The following is a 16,546-nucleotide window of genomic DNA, read 5'->3' on the forward strand; positions in this document are numbered from 1 at the left end:
CACAAACACTGACTCAGCAATAATTATGCTTGGGAGTGTAATGATTTTGATGAGCAGTGATTAAAATGTGCAAGTCTAATAATATGCCTCAAGATGTTTAAAAAAATGAAAACCCCAACCTTGATGAGGAGAAGGACACCACTGAGCTTCAGGCGAGCCAGCTTCGGTGGCCCTCAGAGCTAAAACGTTGAATATGGCTGGGTGTTCTGGGAAGGAAGATATGAAGGGAAAAAAGAGGAAGTTTAATAGTTAATAATAGCAAGTTTTTATTTCCCATTCACTTTAAAATATGGTTGTTTCATTACAGTCCTTTTCTTTTATCTAATCTCAATTAGAGCTTAAGGAATAATTCACCTTAAAATCTCAATTACTCAACCTCATGTCGCCCCAAACCATTTTTTTTAAACATGGAACTCAAAAGCAGAAATCTTTGAAGAATTGCTTCGCAATTATTGCCAAACAATGACAGTGTTGTAGATAACAAAAACATAGTAGTCAAAGACTTTTATGCTATTTTTCATATAAAATTTATGATTTTGTGAGGTAAAGACTGAATGTTTAGTAAGCATCAACTTGGATTAGTCATCTCTACCAAAGCCCTCGTCTTCAAACATCCAAATTGCAAATTGGTGCACCAGATCAGCACTGGTTCTTGTATGTATGTGTAGTAACCAAACACGACATTTAATTTTTGAATTTAAACAAAAATGAATGCAAACTTGGACAAGATGTGAGCTTTAAATTTAAATATAAGTTTTAAATTATGAATAATCAGTAAATAAGATCTGATAACCTGTTCCTCCGAAATCTAGCAGATAATAGCACATTATCGTTCTTTTCTGATGTTTTTATTTTATTTTATTTTTTATTATTTGAAGCTTGAAATCTCCTAGTCTTGACATTGTTGTAAGGAAAGGGCATAATAATAATAATAATAATAATAATAATAATAATAATAATAATAATAATATATTACATACTAGTTTGGAACGACACAAGTGTGCATATATAATTGATGAGCATATATAATGACATTGTAATAATTTTTGTATAAACTTTGCTTTTAAGCTTGACACAAGTGCGCACATTATTTCATAAATAATCTTTTTAGTTATATTATATTACACTAATAAATCAAGAGATGCTTTCTCTGGTTCATTGGTTCGTTGTATGCATGGTCTTACCTTGGAAATCTTGAAAATCATCCAGCCACCATCGGATGAGCAGGGCTTGGGATAGTTTAAACGTGTGCAGATGCCAAGGAGGGACCAAACCCCCTGTAACACTATCTGTCACATGACTCTCACAGATCCGCTGTCTGTCACCTCTCTACTGAATCAGCGTATGGGAATACTGATCTGCTCATCAAGTTTTCAGTTTGTGTCATGTGTACTTCCTGTCAAAGCTGTGATGTTTAGTTTATATTTGTCTGACTTGTTTCTTATTGCTTAAGTTGAACTCAGCACCGCATCCTTTATAAAGCTGCATTAGGACTAAATGAAGAAGTGGTGTTTGTCAGAGCACAAACTACTGCCACATCATATCATGAGGAATAAATCTGTAAGTGAGGGCCAGAGTTACATGTGTATATGTGTGTGTGTTTGTACGTGTGTGAAGTGATGTTCAGCATGTTCCGAGCCCTCACCCTCGTGGTCTTGATCTTGTTTCCAGAGGAACACATCCAGCCGGAGTTGTCTGGTAGTGTCTTACACTCCTCTCCCTCCAGACACGGCTCCATCTCACACCACCACTTCCCAATCACGATAGAGGCTGATGCACAAACAAGAAAAAAGAGTTTCAGATACATGGACAAATGAAGTACAGCGGGGTTTACAATACTCCCACAGTGCATAATTGCAGAAAAATAAAACATAAATGTAATGGTGCAAATAACTCATAAAAGTGTGTTTTGTTTAAAACCCACTCACATTATACATAAATACTTTACCTAAAGTAATACATTTTGCATAATATCTAAAATAGTTTTTGTTCTAAACAATCACTTCAACAAAATCACTTCAGCAAGTCGGTGCTATTTTCTTAATAACAAATTTTTTGTTTAATAAGTATACTATCATTAAAATACATATGTATATATATATATATATATATATATATATATATATATATATACACGCACGCACACACACACACACACACACACAGGTATACATATAAATATCTGAAAGTTTTGAGGGAGATCCAATAATAATGTATTATGTCTTTAGAGAAGTAAAAATACATATATTTTATTATATTCTATGATTAATATTGTATTTTTAAATATGATGGTTTCATTATAAATTCTGCTTATATCTAAGGTAGACACTCAACTTAATAAAATGATATTAATTCTCTGAATCTAACCATGTCATGTCAATAAATGAAAAAGTTTATTATCATGTTCTAAGTTATTTTACTTCAACAACACTGAAGATCATCAGAGACATAAAAAAACATTAAATATTAAACAAATTCTATTTCTTCCAAAATACATTTTTCAATGCAGTCTGCGATTGGATCAAGAATCTCTGAAATTTCCATGCTCGCAGTGAAATGCTGATGTTTAGTAAGCAATGTGGTAAGTTTTTGTGTCATCTAGTGATATAGAGAAGAATAAAATTAAATGCTTCTTTTACCCTGGTGAGCCCTTAGCCCCCCTGTACCCTTTATCTGACTTATTAAATTAATCCAAAGCAATATGACAATTCTTGGATTTTCGCAGTTTAAACCATCAACCAGGGCTATTCTAAACACACTGTCTCACACTATTAATCATTTATCATGAGTTAGAAATTAATCTTGTAAAATCAGGCTTCAAGATTTCACACTGTACTTTTGTAAACCTTGGGTTACAATTCTTATTTACATATTTATGAGGTCAATAACATTGACTGGATTTGCAACAGGTACGTGACTGGCTTTAATTTGACTGGCTTTAATGTCACCATGTACATCAATATGTGTTAGGTTACCTGATAAAGCATGTGAAGGTTTCTGTCACTGAACAAAGCTCATGAATAATTAACAAGGCAAGCACTGTTTAGTTTATGATTGATTGTGTGTTTCTAAACTATTGTAGCACTGTATGACACACTGCACACTTTTTGCAAGGTAATTCAGTTTTAGCACTGCAAAATCTAGAGCAGGGTATCATAAACTAGGGTAATGGGTAAGTATTTAGCCCAGAAATAAAAAAATGTGGTAATCCAGGTTCTCATATTTTACGTTGATATTACATTAAAATTAAAAAAGGCATTCAGTATTTTTTTTGACATAAATATTTTCTGAATAACATTTGCTGTAGAGGTGTTCTCAAGCTAAAAAAAAAAAAAAAAAGAAGAAGAAAACACTTCTAATCATGATGGATTTTGAGTATGTATTTGTGTGTGTAGATGTCAGGGTGCATTCACTGCTACAAACTACAGAGGGAGGAGGAAGAGAGGAAGAAACGGAGAAATGGAGGCTGCCTCGAGTCACTGTTTTCCCTCGACAAAACAAGCTCTTGAAATGTTTTCAATAGTTTCAGCACAGCTTCTGTTTCAGTTTCAAGCCAACAGACTAACATCACAGTGGAAAATAATTTCAATTCCCATATTTATGAAATAAAACACAGTATAAAGATGTGAGAGGTGTTTTTTCCACCAAGAGATGAATGAAATGAATGAATGTAAACATTACTTTTGTTGCACTGCTCATGTAAATATGTACAGTAGACACTGACAGTGCTCTAGCTGCTGGTGTACTCATTTAGCTTTTGATTTGGAATAATGAAATGAAGTCCATCTATGTCTAACCCAGTGTATATTTCAGCTCACATTGCTCCTGTTTTCAATTTTACTATTATTATTTTATGTTCATAAGGTAAACTGGAAATGTTCCATTCCTCACATAAAAAGTCCTCATTTAACCTCATGCTATTCAAAACCTGCACGACTTAATTTCTTCTGCTACTTTCTTTCTTCTACAGACACACTTCTCAAAATATCGTCCTTTTAGTTTCATAGAAGAAAGTACCTCACACGGGTTTGCAACAAAATGAGGAGGAGTTAAAGGGTTCTCCACCCCAAAATGAAAGTTTTGTCAGTAATCACTTACCCACATGTTGTTCCAAATCTGTAAAAGCTTTTTTCATCTTTGGAACACAATTTCAGATATTTTGTGACTGTCCCATAGACTGCCAAGTAAAGATCCAGATTATGCTTTGATTTGAAAGAAAACAGCAAATCCTTGTGGCGTGGCTGACAGAGAAGAGCATATGCAGCATACGGTGATATGGAAAGATACAGTAGAGACTGTTGACAAAGGAATTATTTAATAAAGTCGTTATTTTTGTTTTATTCACGTACAAAAAAGTATTGCCACTGCTTCATAACGTTACGTTTGAACCACTGATGGCAGATGTAATATTCTGACGATACTTTTCATACTTGGATTCGGTGCATCCCTATTTTTGAGGGAACTATTCTTTTAAATCCATCTATTAACAATCCCTCTTTTCTACTGTTCTAGCTCTGGCTGCAGAGAAAAGGATTTTCTGAGGTAAATTGTTTGGGATTTGAAGGTTAAAAGTTCAACTTAGATTTCATTATTCTGTACACTATCTTTGTTGTCTGTCACCAAGGTTAAAAGGTAAAAATGAATCAATATATAGTCTTAGCGCAATCCTCACTCACTACCGAGTTAAATCCAAGCAGAGGCCGACTCCTTTCTCCTCACAAACACACTCTTACGGTAGCTCACTGCTTTACATCCATTAGATTTAAACAGCTGATTTTCCTCATTCTACTTTTCTCTCAGAAAGTCAGAAACAGCTTGCACTTTTGGCAAAGTTGTGCAAGTGAGAAAGCCTGGTTTAATTCCAAGTTCAAATAACTTGATACCAGTATCTAAAAGTAATGTTGTTTGTGAAAAAATAAAAATTAAAAATTTGACTGTTACTGTTTAATGTTGATTTTAACAAAACAACTAGGCTTTCAATTTCTGTTAATTTTAAAATGAAATTTTAACAACAAATGTTGTTTCAATGCTCTGATGTAGTGTGTCAGGTCGTCCAAACAGCAGCACGGTGCACGAGTGAATCAATAATCTCTTTCTATCTACTACTAGTTATAACACAAAATAAAATGAGGGTCTATTGACATGCATCATCTCTCATGTAATCAGCCAATTTCTGTTTAAACCATATAACGATGCAAAAAAAAACAAACATTTTGAACAATATTTACCTGTTACATAAATCTAATTAAAAACAGCATGCAATATAACTAAAACAATAAACATTTGGTCAAATATATATAATTATTATATTTTTACTTGATTACTCACTGTATGTTTTAATAAATATCGTATCTGTTAAAATTTTTAGGATCTCTTGAATTCAGTGCTCATGTGGTTCTGGGTCAAAATGACGACACAAATCACATATTTAGCTTTTTCCCCTCAAATTACATCAGTTTATCTTCCTATATCTAAATCACCATAATACCTGTTTCCTTAGTTGGCCGACATCCATGGCACCCATTGAAGCTCCACTGTAGGTCAGAAAGCATTCACACAGATTACCATTTGACTAATTGCCACCTACTGTAGACATCAGCCTAACAGTCGTAACAGATACCCAAACTCTAACAGTGTTATCTGTCCCATACTTCCTCACTTTCATGCGTGGTGCACACACTAGCCCAAGGTTCATTAAACACTAAACTCCCTCTGGTCTGAAAAGGATGGAGAGTGATTACCACAGGCTCTTCCTGTTCCTTTACCCGCCACTTTTCTGTACAGCTCAGTTTTACTGTGTACAGTCTTAATCACAAAGCAATTAGTGGTCAGCAGGGGTGTATACACATTTAAAGATACACTGCGATTGGGTTGCTGTCCAGGACAGACACCTGCAGTTATCCGTGGATATTAGCTTTGTTATCATATCTTCAAAAAACATGGAATATTTCATAGAAAAACAAATGGAAACACCCATCTGAGTGGTCATACTTGTTAAAACTGTTGTAGCAAATTAGCTCAAACGGGAAAAATGTTTAAATAATTACAATGAATTATAATTAATTACAATTATTTGTATCAGCTGCCAGAAGGAACTGTAGCGTGATTAATAGTACAATCAACTAATCTGTTCACCCAGCAAACATTCAGTGTAATTTCATATCAGCTCTAAGAAGTGATATTTTCTATATTTTCAATAAGATAACTTTCTTTCAGTACTTAGCGCAGATTGTCTCGTTAAATTGACTTTGTTTACAAGCAGTGATTTTATCTGGCTAAACTGTCCTTGCTGCTGTCATATCCAGTGACCTGGGGGTTGTTCACAGACATGGAGGTACACGATACAATTGTTGGTTGAGGGATCTTATCTGTTAAATATAACAAATAATAATGTGTCTGATTTGTCCAGTCGGTACATTGTGAAAAATAAATGAGCAGAATGACTCACAATTGAGTTGAGTTCGTTTCTTCATCATGGACTTTTAGTTTGTTCACAGTCAGTTTCCTTTTCTACTGTAGTTTTCCAGCCAGTCATCAGCTATTGTGTACATTCCTATATTAACACCCTTATTTAGTTCATCTAGTCGATTGGTGGGTTGGTCACAGTTGTATTAAGGGTGGCCGCTATACTGGTATTAAATGTGACTATTGGTATTATGTTGTTCCATGATATGGATTTTGCTATACCGTGGATACCTTTATATATATTTATGATTCAAATTTTGCTTTCATATAGTTTTGTAAACTTTTGTATGATTTGCTAATTTTGAGAGTGAATGTTTTTATCCTCTGTGTGCAATGCCGTACTACACATAAGTAATCAAACACATAAGGGCCTTTCGCACCGCTTTAGTTCCAAAACTAAATGTACAGTACTAAAGTACTGGGACGATCTTGCATGAACTATTTCCCAGTACCATTTAAAGGGTCGCATTCGCACCGACAGTGTGTACTAGGATGTGATGTAAGCTGGTCGACAGCGATGTTATTTGTGTGCGATGTTCAGCAACAACGTTAACAGCAGGACGATGGAGGACGCTGTGATCAGAACTGTGTTTTTGTTGTGTCTTGTGGATTTCACAGTAATGGACATGGAATGTCGACATTTATACTTCTGCATCGGAAGTTTTAATTTATACATCTGCGTTGTTGTCCGCATCAACGTGAAGTACACATGCAAACCGCTAGTCTGCAGTGTCCAAGTGAATGTTGCTGGTGTAACCTGCAGACCACGGCTAGAGGTGAAGAACAAGCAACTTGTCAGGGAAGCATCAGCTGTGACGGCGGCAAATAAATATCAAAGAACTTTATTTAAAATTACAAAAAAAGAGACGACAACGGAACAGCAGAAGATGGCATTCTTTCAATCTCGACAAGTACTTGTACCGTGGCAGAACAACTGTTTGTAATGTGTCGTTTAATTTTATATTAAATGTTAAGAAACTTGTTCTCTGCTTTGTTTTATTTTGTAACATTAAAATATGTTAAACTGCAAAATAATACACTCAAAACTCAAATACATATGCAATACACACAAAACTCAAATACATATGAAGCGAGGAGTACACAGCGCATAGATTTGACATTCTGTGAAATTTTTTGGAGAGGTGCATGTCAGGCTACGCCGTAGCCTGCACATACTATGCACAAGCTATGCCATAGTTTTGACACAGAAGTATAAATCAGCCTTAAGAATCTCCAACGACAACTTGTATTGCAACATTTGCTACAAGTGTCTGCACTTTAGCATCCATACATTTATCGCTGTACTCCATTTTTGTGAAATAAATTGACACAATATTTACAGTATGTTACACAGCATTTTAAATTATGGCAGGTGAGGGCGTTTTCGATTGGCGTCTGGCCAATCAGTGTCTGCTTACATCACCCTAAAGTGGGTGGTTCCACAATTAGTTCTGGTACTATGAAAAGGTTCCAGCGGTGCGAAAAGCCCTATAGAGCATCGTAACAGACTCTTTTCGGTCCCTCCAGTAAAACGCAGATTTTTTTTGTGATTGTTGCGGGCAAAAATCCTTGATTTTGCGGCACGTTTTCTTAAAAAATGCGATGGAATATGCGGTATATTTTTGCAATTTTATGCGATGAAATTGCGTGAACTTACAAAAACTGTGGTTTGATGAAAAAGAGAAAAAAAAGGTTATTCCCCCAACACCTTTTTCTCACTAGGCTAATACCTTAATGTAAAGAGTAATTTCTTATTACTTCCTATGATAAGCAAGCATACTAAATCACAGAATATTTATGTTGCAATCTCTTACTGCAACGTAAATTATTTTACATACTACTAATATAATTACAACTGCAAGTTTTTGGTACTGTTCTGTAACAAAAAAGTGCAATCTTACAACTGTAAAGTTGCATCAACTTCTGAATGAAACTACAACAGTGTCAGTAGCCTAGTGAGAAGGGGGTGTTGGGGGAATCACCTTTTTTTCTCTATTTCATCAAACCGCAGTTTTCGCAAGTTCTCGCAATATAATTTGGCTCCACTGTCATGTAACAAATCGGGAAACTGCTTCGCGTGTTCTTTTGCGCTTATTTTTGTTGGCAAATAAGAATGATTTGCACGCTTCAAGTTTCACCGCGGGGTTTGCAGATGATGTTCACGTCACATAAATACGTCACTTCATAAGGTTCCCATGGCAATAGGGGGAAAATGGCGCTTTACTTGTGTGAAGTAAACGCACCATTTTTCAACTTTCTGCTAATATACCGTAAAACTTCAAATAATAGCCCGGGCTTCTATTTACCCAAATCGCCGAACTGCACCGGCTTGTATTTGAGACAGGCGTCTATAAGAGACAGGCCTTTAATTTAGCGTTGAGATATTCAAGCATGACAGTAGGAGGTTACCACATTATATTACGTTTTATATATAATTAATTTGAATGTGTTTAACAAATCATTTAATGTAAGAAATGTCTTTGGCTATTGCCAGCTTACAAAAAAATTATAATCATAAAAAACAAAACTATGTGACCGCGATGGGAGGAACAATACAAGTTAACTTATCCCTAAACGAATGTGTTTAACAAATAATTTAGTGTAAGAAATGTCTTATATTACTGGCAGCATAATGTGACAGCACGATGTGACAGCAATGGGCAGAACAATATTACCGCTAAAATCCATCGAGCATATGAACTTGTTGCCCAAAACATATCAACAAGAAAGAATGAAAGCTACCCTGTAAAACAATTGCAATCATGTGATAGAAAATTACTCTATTCATCACTATCATCATCCCTGCGATCCTCAATTACAAGTTCATTGGCGAATTCCTCCTCCACGTCGCTCTCCTCCACTTCTCCCTCTCCAGCCTCCGCTAACTCTGCCTGCCTTGCTTGCACTAAACACAGCTCTCGCCCAGATACGCACGGCTCTCCCTCTTTGAAACAATGGATAAGGTGATCCTCACTTCCATCAGAAGCTACTGTCAGGCCACATACCTAAGGTTAACACCCCGAAGTTAATGAAATATATTACCTCCTCTTTCTCCCTCGAACACACACGCGCCCGCGCAAGCATACCTTAAGGAATTTTTCAGCCGCTCCGTATCCAGCTCTCTTTGTATCAACCGAGAAATGTCGCTGCTTCTTCTGAATTTTGTTCGGCAAATTTGAAAACTGTCAGCTTAAAATGTCAAATCATACTTATTTATTTTTGTCTCCATGGAGGTATTGAGAGAATTAAGAAAAACTGAAGACTAAAAGAAAGTTCGTTAACCTCTTTATTATGTTGCCATAGTGAGTCGTTCATGAACTGTTGTGTCTGTCACGTGAAATCTAATCAAAACATAGAACCGACGATCTGACGGGTTTGAGAAGATCAAATACAACCCGATACTAAAAAAAACAGACCAGGCCTCTATTTGAGACCGGCCTTTATTTACCCAAACCTGTCGTCACACCAGGCGTTTAAAAGAGACAGGCGTCTATTTGGGACTCGGCTATTATTTGAAGTTTTACGGTATATGTGAGTTTTTTTGCAACGAAAATACAGGGATTATGAAATCATGCTAGCCCCGCATATTTTGCTTTCTAAAATCGGCAATTTATGCGGCAAAAGAGTGGTGTATTTGAAAAATACGACCCCGCATAAATATGCGGCCTTCGGCTGATTATGCTTTAAATCAGGCGATCGCATAATCACGTTTTTCTGGAGGGACTGTCTAATAGAGGGCAAATCACCTACTCAAGTGGTTCCCAAACTGAGGGATTGTGTTTTGCAAAAGAAACCTCTGCAGGATGATAAAGACTAAGCTGCATAACTGTCCTGCTTATCATGGGGCTACTTGCTTGACAGGTTAATAATTTAATGCAAAATATTAATTTGACATACAATAGAGAGAGGGGGGTTTTTCCCTACAAAAGCGGGCCCGGCAGAAAAAGTTTTGGAACCACTAGCCAACTCAAACATACAATATTTTATTTAATTCATACAGGGCTACCTCATGTTGCACGTTTGCACTTTTGGAAAAAAACTAAAACAATGGCACAATAAAAACAATACTTTTCAGGTCTACTTCCAATCCCTCACTTTTTATAGTTATATAAGGTTAAAATATGTTGGCATAATTAAAAAAAAATAACATAATATTGATATCGCCTGGACAGTGTAAAATATTGTGATATGAATTTTAGCTCATATCGCCCACTGTACTCCAGCATCCCTGTATACCAAAAAGTAACTGCAAATGGCTACTTTTGTTTTAAATTATGACTCCCACCCTTTGCACAGTGAGTTCCAGCCTCTTCCCTCTGGACGGAGGTTTCTAGTACCAAGTTGTAAGTCAAAGTGGTCTAAAAACAGCTCTGTTCTCACTGCTTTAACTGTGTTAAATAAGCTGTAGGATGGTGAGCACTTGTATATTGTATCATGTTGTTATTTAGATGTTTATATGTTTTTAAATGTGTTTTAAAATTGTGTCAAAGATGGATATCACTGTCATTTTACTGCAAAAGAAATTTACCTGCGGGTATAAATAAAGTAACCAAACCTTACCATTGTGTACTTAAGTTGCTCACTTCTTCTCCCTCATTGTCTGGTATTTCTTGTTTATGTTGTCATGCTGTCTTGAGTTTGTTAAGCCTTTGGTTTTGACATATAAATATTTTTCTTAATCATCTTGGGAAAAAAAAAATGTGACGATGACAAAGAACTACATGAAATGTTGCATTCTTTTTGAGAGCAGATATTGCACAGGTGTTTTGCCACTGGGTGCTTGTTCTCAAATGTAATGTTCCTGAGCTCAGAAATCGAGAGCTACCAACAAGCCTCTTTTTCATTGTGAAGGATTTATATTCAGACACTCTAAATGTTGAAGCCATTTGAAAAATAATAAAGTAATACTTGCAAAAAGCAAAAAAAAAGAGAAAAAAAAATTCACAGAACAGAGCAATGATGGAAGCACTGAAGGCCAGATTAAAACTATGGCCTAACAGGGAGAAATACATACTGTAAAATGTATTGTAAAATGAATTGTATTCAGTGCACTCAGGCTTGTACTGTCTGAGGAGAATGTAGATAAATTCACATTTAGGACAACACATGTACTGTAAGATGGCTATTAGAAATTGATTAAGTAGCATGTCAAATTTCCAATGATAAACACAATAGTTAGTTCTGGTCCTTGGATTTGTATGGCTAAATGTGATCCAAATGGTCTGATATAACATTGTGACTCTTTTTGCAGGTTACATCATTTAGCCAGCAATGGCAACAATTTACTTTACGAGTGAGTCACTGAATCATTTATTCAACTGATTCATTCAAATAGTCTCCAAATAGTATGAACCTACTACATTTTATCATTGTCAAATGATCAACATCAGTTGTCTCATGCCTCTGCCATTTATAATTCCTCTTCTGTAGCCTCATGGGAAAGTAAAGTTAATAAAAGTACTGTTAATTTGGACATCCTTATTTTGTCACATACTGTTTTCCACCTACTATATAGTAGGGAAGTATGTGATTTTTAAAATGCAGCCACTAATTCATTCAAGAATTAAACATGTAAGTTCTTTATGACTGAACCATTGAATAATGTACTGATTAATGGCAAACATGTTTTTTTTTCAACGAAAGTGAGTGTATGCAACAAGAAGTAGGTGTGCAAGACTGAAAGGTTTGAAAAAAGCAAAGCTCTTTGTCCTTAATCAATACTGAGTAAATTATATTTCAGACAATTTTATCTAGTTAATTTTATATATTTTTTTACCAGTAAAAATAGTTACAAAGACATAGCAAAATAATGTGTATTCAAGCAACAACCAGTAATGACATTCCTGGATGAATCAGTGTTTTTGAAAAAATCTGTTAAGTGAATAATTCAGTGACTTATTCGTAAAATCATATGTACATTTGAGGTATTTGCATGATATTTAGCCCACGTGTTCTAGTAGGCACGAAAAACATAACTGTATAGATGCGGAACATTTGATTACTTGATGGGACGTACTTACATCAGTGTTGTAAAAATGCTAAATTTTTTACAGTGCATTATTTTCAAAGTTGGCTATTCAATAATTTGGATTTTAAAATAAACTTCTAAATGTCTGTTCAGTAGTTTCTATGTAACATATGACACCATACAATTGTGCTTCTAATAAAGTGATAAAAAAGCATCTGCAAAGAAAATACACATCTCTTCACCAAAAAAAAAAAGTGCAACATTTTGGTTTGGTTCCAAATTAAATGTTACAGTTCCTGAACATGATAAATCAAAGGATTAGATATAGTGTATGTTAAACTTTTATAAAAAAAGCAATATCCCACTCACAATTATTCACTGTCTGCTTCGCTTCCACTCATGTGATATGGCTTAATTATTCAATTCAAAATTATTTTTGATTTGTACATCTCTTGTATAGTGTACTATTCTATTTGCCTATAATAAGTTTCCATGATTTGTAATTATATCTGAAAAATATTGACAAAACATGAGCAACATGACAGATTTTCTCAAAATTCTGGAACAGTCCAGAAGATACTTTCAGCACTTCCTGTTGGAACTTAAATGTGTGGATACAGCAGATTCAAAGTGAGACAAATGGTCTGATTTCTGCCGCACCAGTGTTTGACCCGTCTGACAGATGGCCTGCTCTCTCTCTTTCCATTGCAAACTTGGCAAGCAGGAGAGAGCTCACAAGAGAGGACACCAGGGTCAGTGCTTTTGCTCTCAGACTTTTATCTGTCTGGATCCACGCCAGACGCTGTTCAGGTGACCTTCTCAGCCTGAAGACAGGCCTTTCTCACCAGGCATTGATCCTTATTTGGTCCCCTCCAGCATCTCGCCCTCTTTTGGGTCCTCCCGGCCATCACAAAGTCTCAACTTCAGCAACTTTTTTTTTGCCATCGTAGCCTCAGCAGGATAGTGTTTCCTCCCAGGGGAGGGCAAGAAAAAGTGGATTATTGGAGCAGAGCAGGACCCATGGGGCCCAGGTCTCACTTTCCTGGTCATCTGTCTTCTTAGAGTCGCTACCATGAAGGAAGCGTAGGTAGAGGTTGACTCTTTCAGGCTGATTTAAGAGCCGTTTTTCCAGTTTGTTGTAATGGCTGGTGGTTGCGTTTGGAGAAGGTCCTTGATCACCATAAGTGCTCTATTTTTGAAGCAGGTGTGGACCTTGTGATGTGCTTGTAGATCAGTGACCCCGAGCAACACGCAGGTTGGAAGCACTGCCAGGTATCACATAATGTCATCTGTCACCTAGCATTACATAAATCAAGCTGTCAAAGGGTGTGTCATTAACATCACACTATGTTGTCTATCACTGATGCAGAGGTGACACTTCCCCTCTCTTACTCAAAGACACAAAAAACACACGCATATACAGAGGGTCATTCAAAAGCAAAACTGAGAGTGACAAAGTATGTGTCAATCATCTGTGGAAGAAAGCTCCTTGAGGAACCGTTATAAGGGATTCAACCAGGCACATTTCTAGGCAAACTAGGCGGTCGCCGAGGTGTGACCAGCAGGATTGGCGCCAATAAGCACAACAACTGGCACTACATTTAAGCAGAGTTCGGTAACACTTTAGAATACTGTTTCTTACTTACTACATAACTAATAAGGAATTATTGAAGAACTAACAGGTGATTATTCATTAACACTTAACTCACTACTGTTAACTACTATGAAAGATGTGTTAATTAATCAGTATGTAATATAATTTTATGATTATGTTAAGTAACAGTTAGCTAATCATTCAATAACTAATGTATTCTGTCATACCTCCTGAAGAACTAATATTAATTATCTACTAGTTAGGGTTCAAGAAAAATAATGTCTCAGTTACGTACGTAACCCTCGTTCCCTGATGGAGGGAACGGAGACGTTATGTCCCCATGCCACAACCTTGAACCATTCGCTGTTGCCGGGACACGTTCTCGGCTCCTCAGCGTAAAACCTAATGAGTGGATGCACCTGTCGCCCTATTTATACCCGCTGGCACGGGGAGTGGCTCAGGTGTGTTAATCCACTTGCCAATTTCATTGGCGTTTTCTCTTAAAATCAGAGATGATTGGCCTCCCAAGTGAGACCCCATTTGTCGGTCGACATAACTCGTAGTGACCGACAGATAGGGAACTATGAAGTAACTACTAATGAACAGTTTTACACAATTACATTAAATTGTGACCCTAAATGTTATTAGCAATAGTAGTAGTAGTATGAAAATGCAATTTTAATAAATGCAATACATTAAATAGAGGTTTTGCCTATGTAGTGAATTGTTTTGTGAGTGTGTTTTGTAAGAAATCAGCTTCCAATAGGAACCCCACCATGACTTCAGTGCCTTGCGATAACTTACCTTAGTTTTTATATTTTATATACAGTACTGTTTGTGTGCCTCATCATCATATACCACATTATCATTAATTCAATTTCTGTATGTAAGGCAAAGCCTGACGAAAATACAGGTATCCAATTTGTAATTAATAAAGAATTATAAAATAATTATGCAAGACTTATTTTGAACCTGAAACATTAGGCCTATTCTAAAGTGAAAATATTAGGAACCCATTAATAATTAATAAAGAATTATCAAATAATTCCTGAAGAATTACTTAGAATCTGAAACAGTATTCTAAAGTGAAAACATAGGGAACCCATTAGTAATTAATAATTAATTATCAAATAATTCTGCAGGACTTATTTTGAACCTGAAACATTAGGCCTATTATAAAGTGAAAATGTTGGGAACCCATTAGTAATTAATAAAGAATTATTAGATAATTCCTCAAGAATTACTTAGGATCTGAAACAGTATTCTAAAGTGAAAACATAGGGAACCCATTAGTAATTAATAAAGAATTATCAGATCATTTTTCAGGACTTACAGAATTCTAAAGTGAACCTACTAGTAAATAAAATAAAAAAAACTATAAAAGTAATCATAAACTTTGTAAAATACTCTCATCTTTTTATTCCATTTTAACATGTATACTTCCCACATTTTAAATAATTTAACAAACATTTCATAATCAAAAGTTAAACATTTAGAAGCAAACAAAATCCATATTTCATTTCCATTATAAGCTAATAAGTGGACTTTAACAAAGTTGCTACTGTAGTAGTACTTTGTACTTGTCCTTTTACTCAAGTAATTTTGAAAATGAATAGACCTACTTATAATTTTACTGGAGTAATATTTTATCGGGGTATCTGTACTTTTACTCAAGTACTTGATATGTGGGACACATCCTGATTATTATAGTGATTATTTGTGTATAACTGTTCAGTAGTATTTTTTTCATAGTTATTTTTCTTGAACCTTAACTAGTAGATAATTAATAGTAGTTCTTCAGGAGGTATGACAGAATACATTAGTTATTGATTAGCTAACTGTTTCTTAACACAATCATAAAATTATATTAAATACTGATTAATTAACACATCTTTCTTAGTAGTTAACAGTAGTAAGTTAAGAGTTAATGAATAATCACCTGTTAGTTCTTCAATAATTCCTTATTAGTTATGTAGTAAGTAAGAAACAGAATTCTAAAGTGTTACCCAGAGTTCTAATAAAGAGTGGCAAAGCCAACCTGAAATATGATTGCTGCCCCCCACTGGATCCCCCAATATCACTGGGGTAGAGTAGGCCTACTGTCAATCTGACGATTGCTGCATGCCTTTGGATTAGAGCACTGTCATATGCTGCCTGATTCTTGGATGCAAAATTTCCATTTGGAGTGCTCAACAACACAATTAGATCAATGGATTCTGTCAATTCTTTGGGAATGAAATTATTATTATTATTATTATTTGTTTTTTTGCCATGCAATAAAGCTAAGTTCACAGACCAATTTCAAATATTGGTACAAATAAAATGTGCACAAAATCAAAATCAAATTTTGTTAGGGCAGTATTTGTGGCAGTCGAGGTAATTGTGGTGCAAAATTGGTCCAAAAGGTATGCATTTTTGTGCCAATGTATTGTTAAAGATCAGTGTGTTGTATAATATTCTGATATAAAACTTTAATGGTCGATTAAAAAAATATTGATATAGTAAAATTTTATATTTAA

General features: G+C 35.3%; 1 protein-coding gene across 5 annotated transcripts in view; it reads right to left on the bottom strand.

Moving 5' to 3' along the window:
* LOC128022430 (chemokine-like protein TAFA-1) overlaps window positions 1-16,546 on the bottom strand; it is a 167,275-nt gene that overhangs the window by 6,540 nt on the left and 144,189 nt on the right. For 2 of the 5 annotated variants that reach the window (XR_008185916.1, XR_008185917.1), the window contains exons 4-5: window positions 1,646-1,770; window positions 120-206 (exon numbers count right to left, since the gene is read on the bottom strand). Coding sequence is in view for 1 of the 5 variants with exons in the window: in XM_052610016.1 (XP_052465976.1) it covers window positions 1,646-1,770 (125 nt within the window). In the remaining 4 variants the exon portion in view is untranslated. Of the gene's footprint in view, window positions 1-119; window positions 1,771-16,546 lie in introns of all 5 variants that reach the window. The other 3 variants (XR_008185915.1, XR_008185914.1, XM_052610016.1) reach the window with 2 other exon arrangements.

Source organism: Carassius gibelio, chromosome A11, assembly GCF_023724105.1.
Source record: "Carassius gibelio isolate Cgi1373 ecotype wild population from Czech Republic chromosome A11, carGib1.2-hapl.c, whole genome shotgun sequence".
Lineage (NCBI taxonomy): Eukaryota > Metazoa > Chordata > Actinopteri > Cypriniformes > Cyprinidae > Carassius > Carassius gibelio.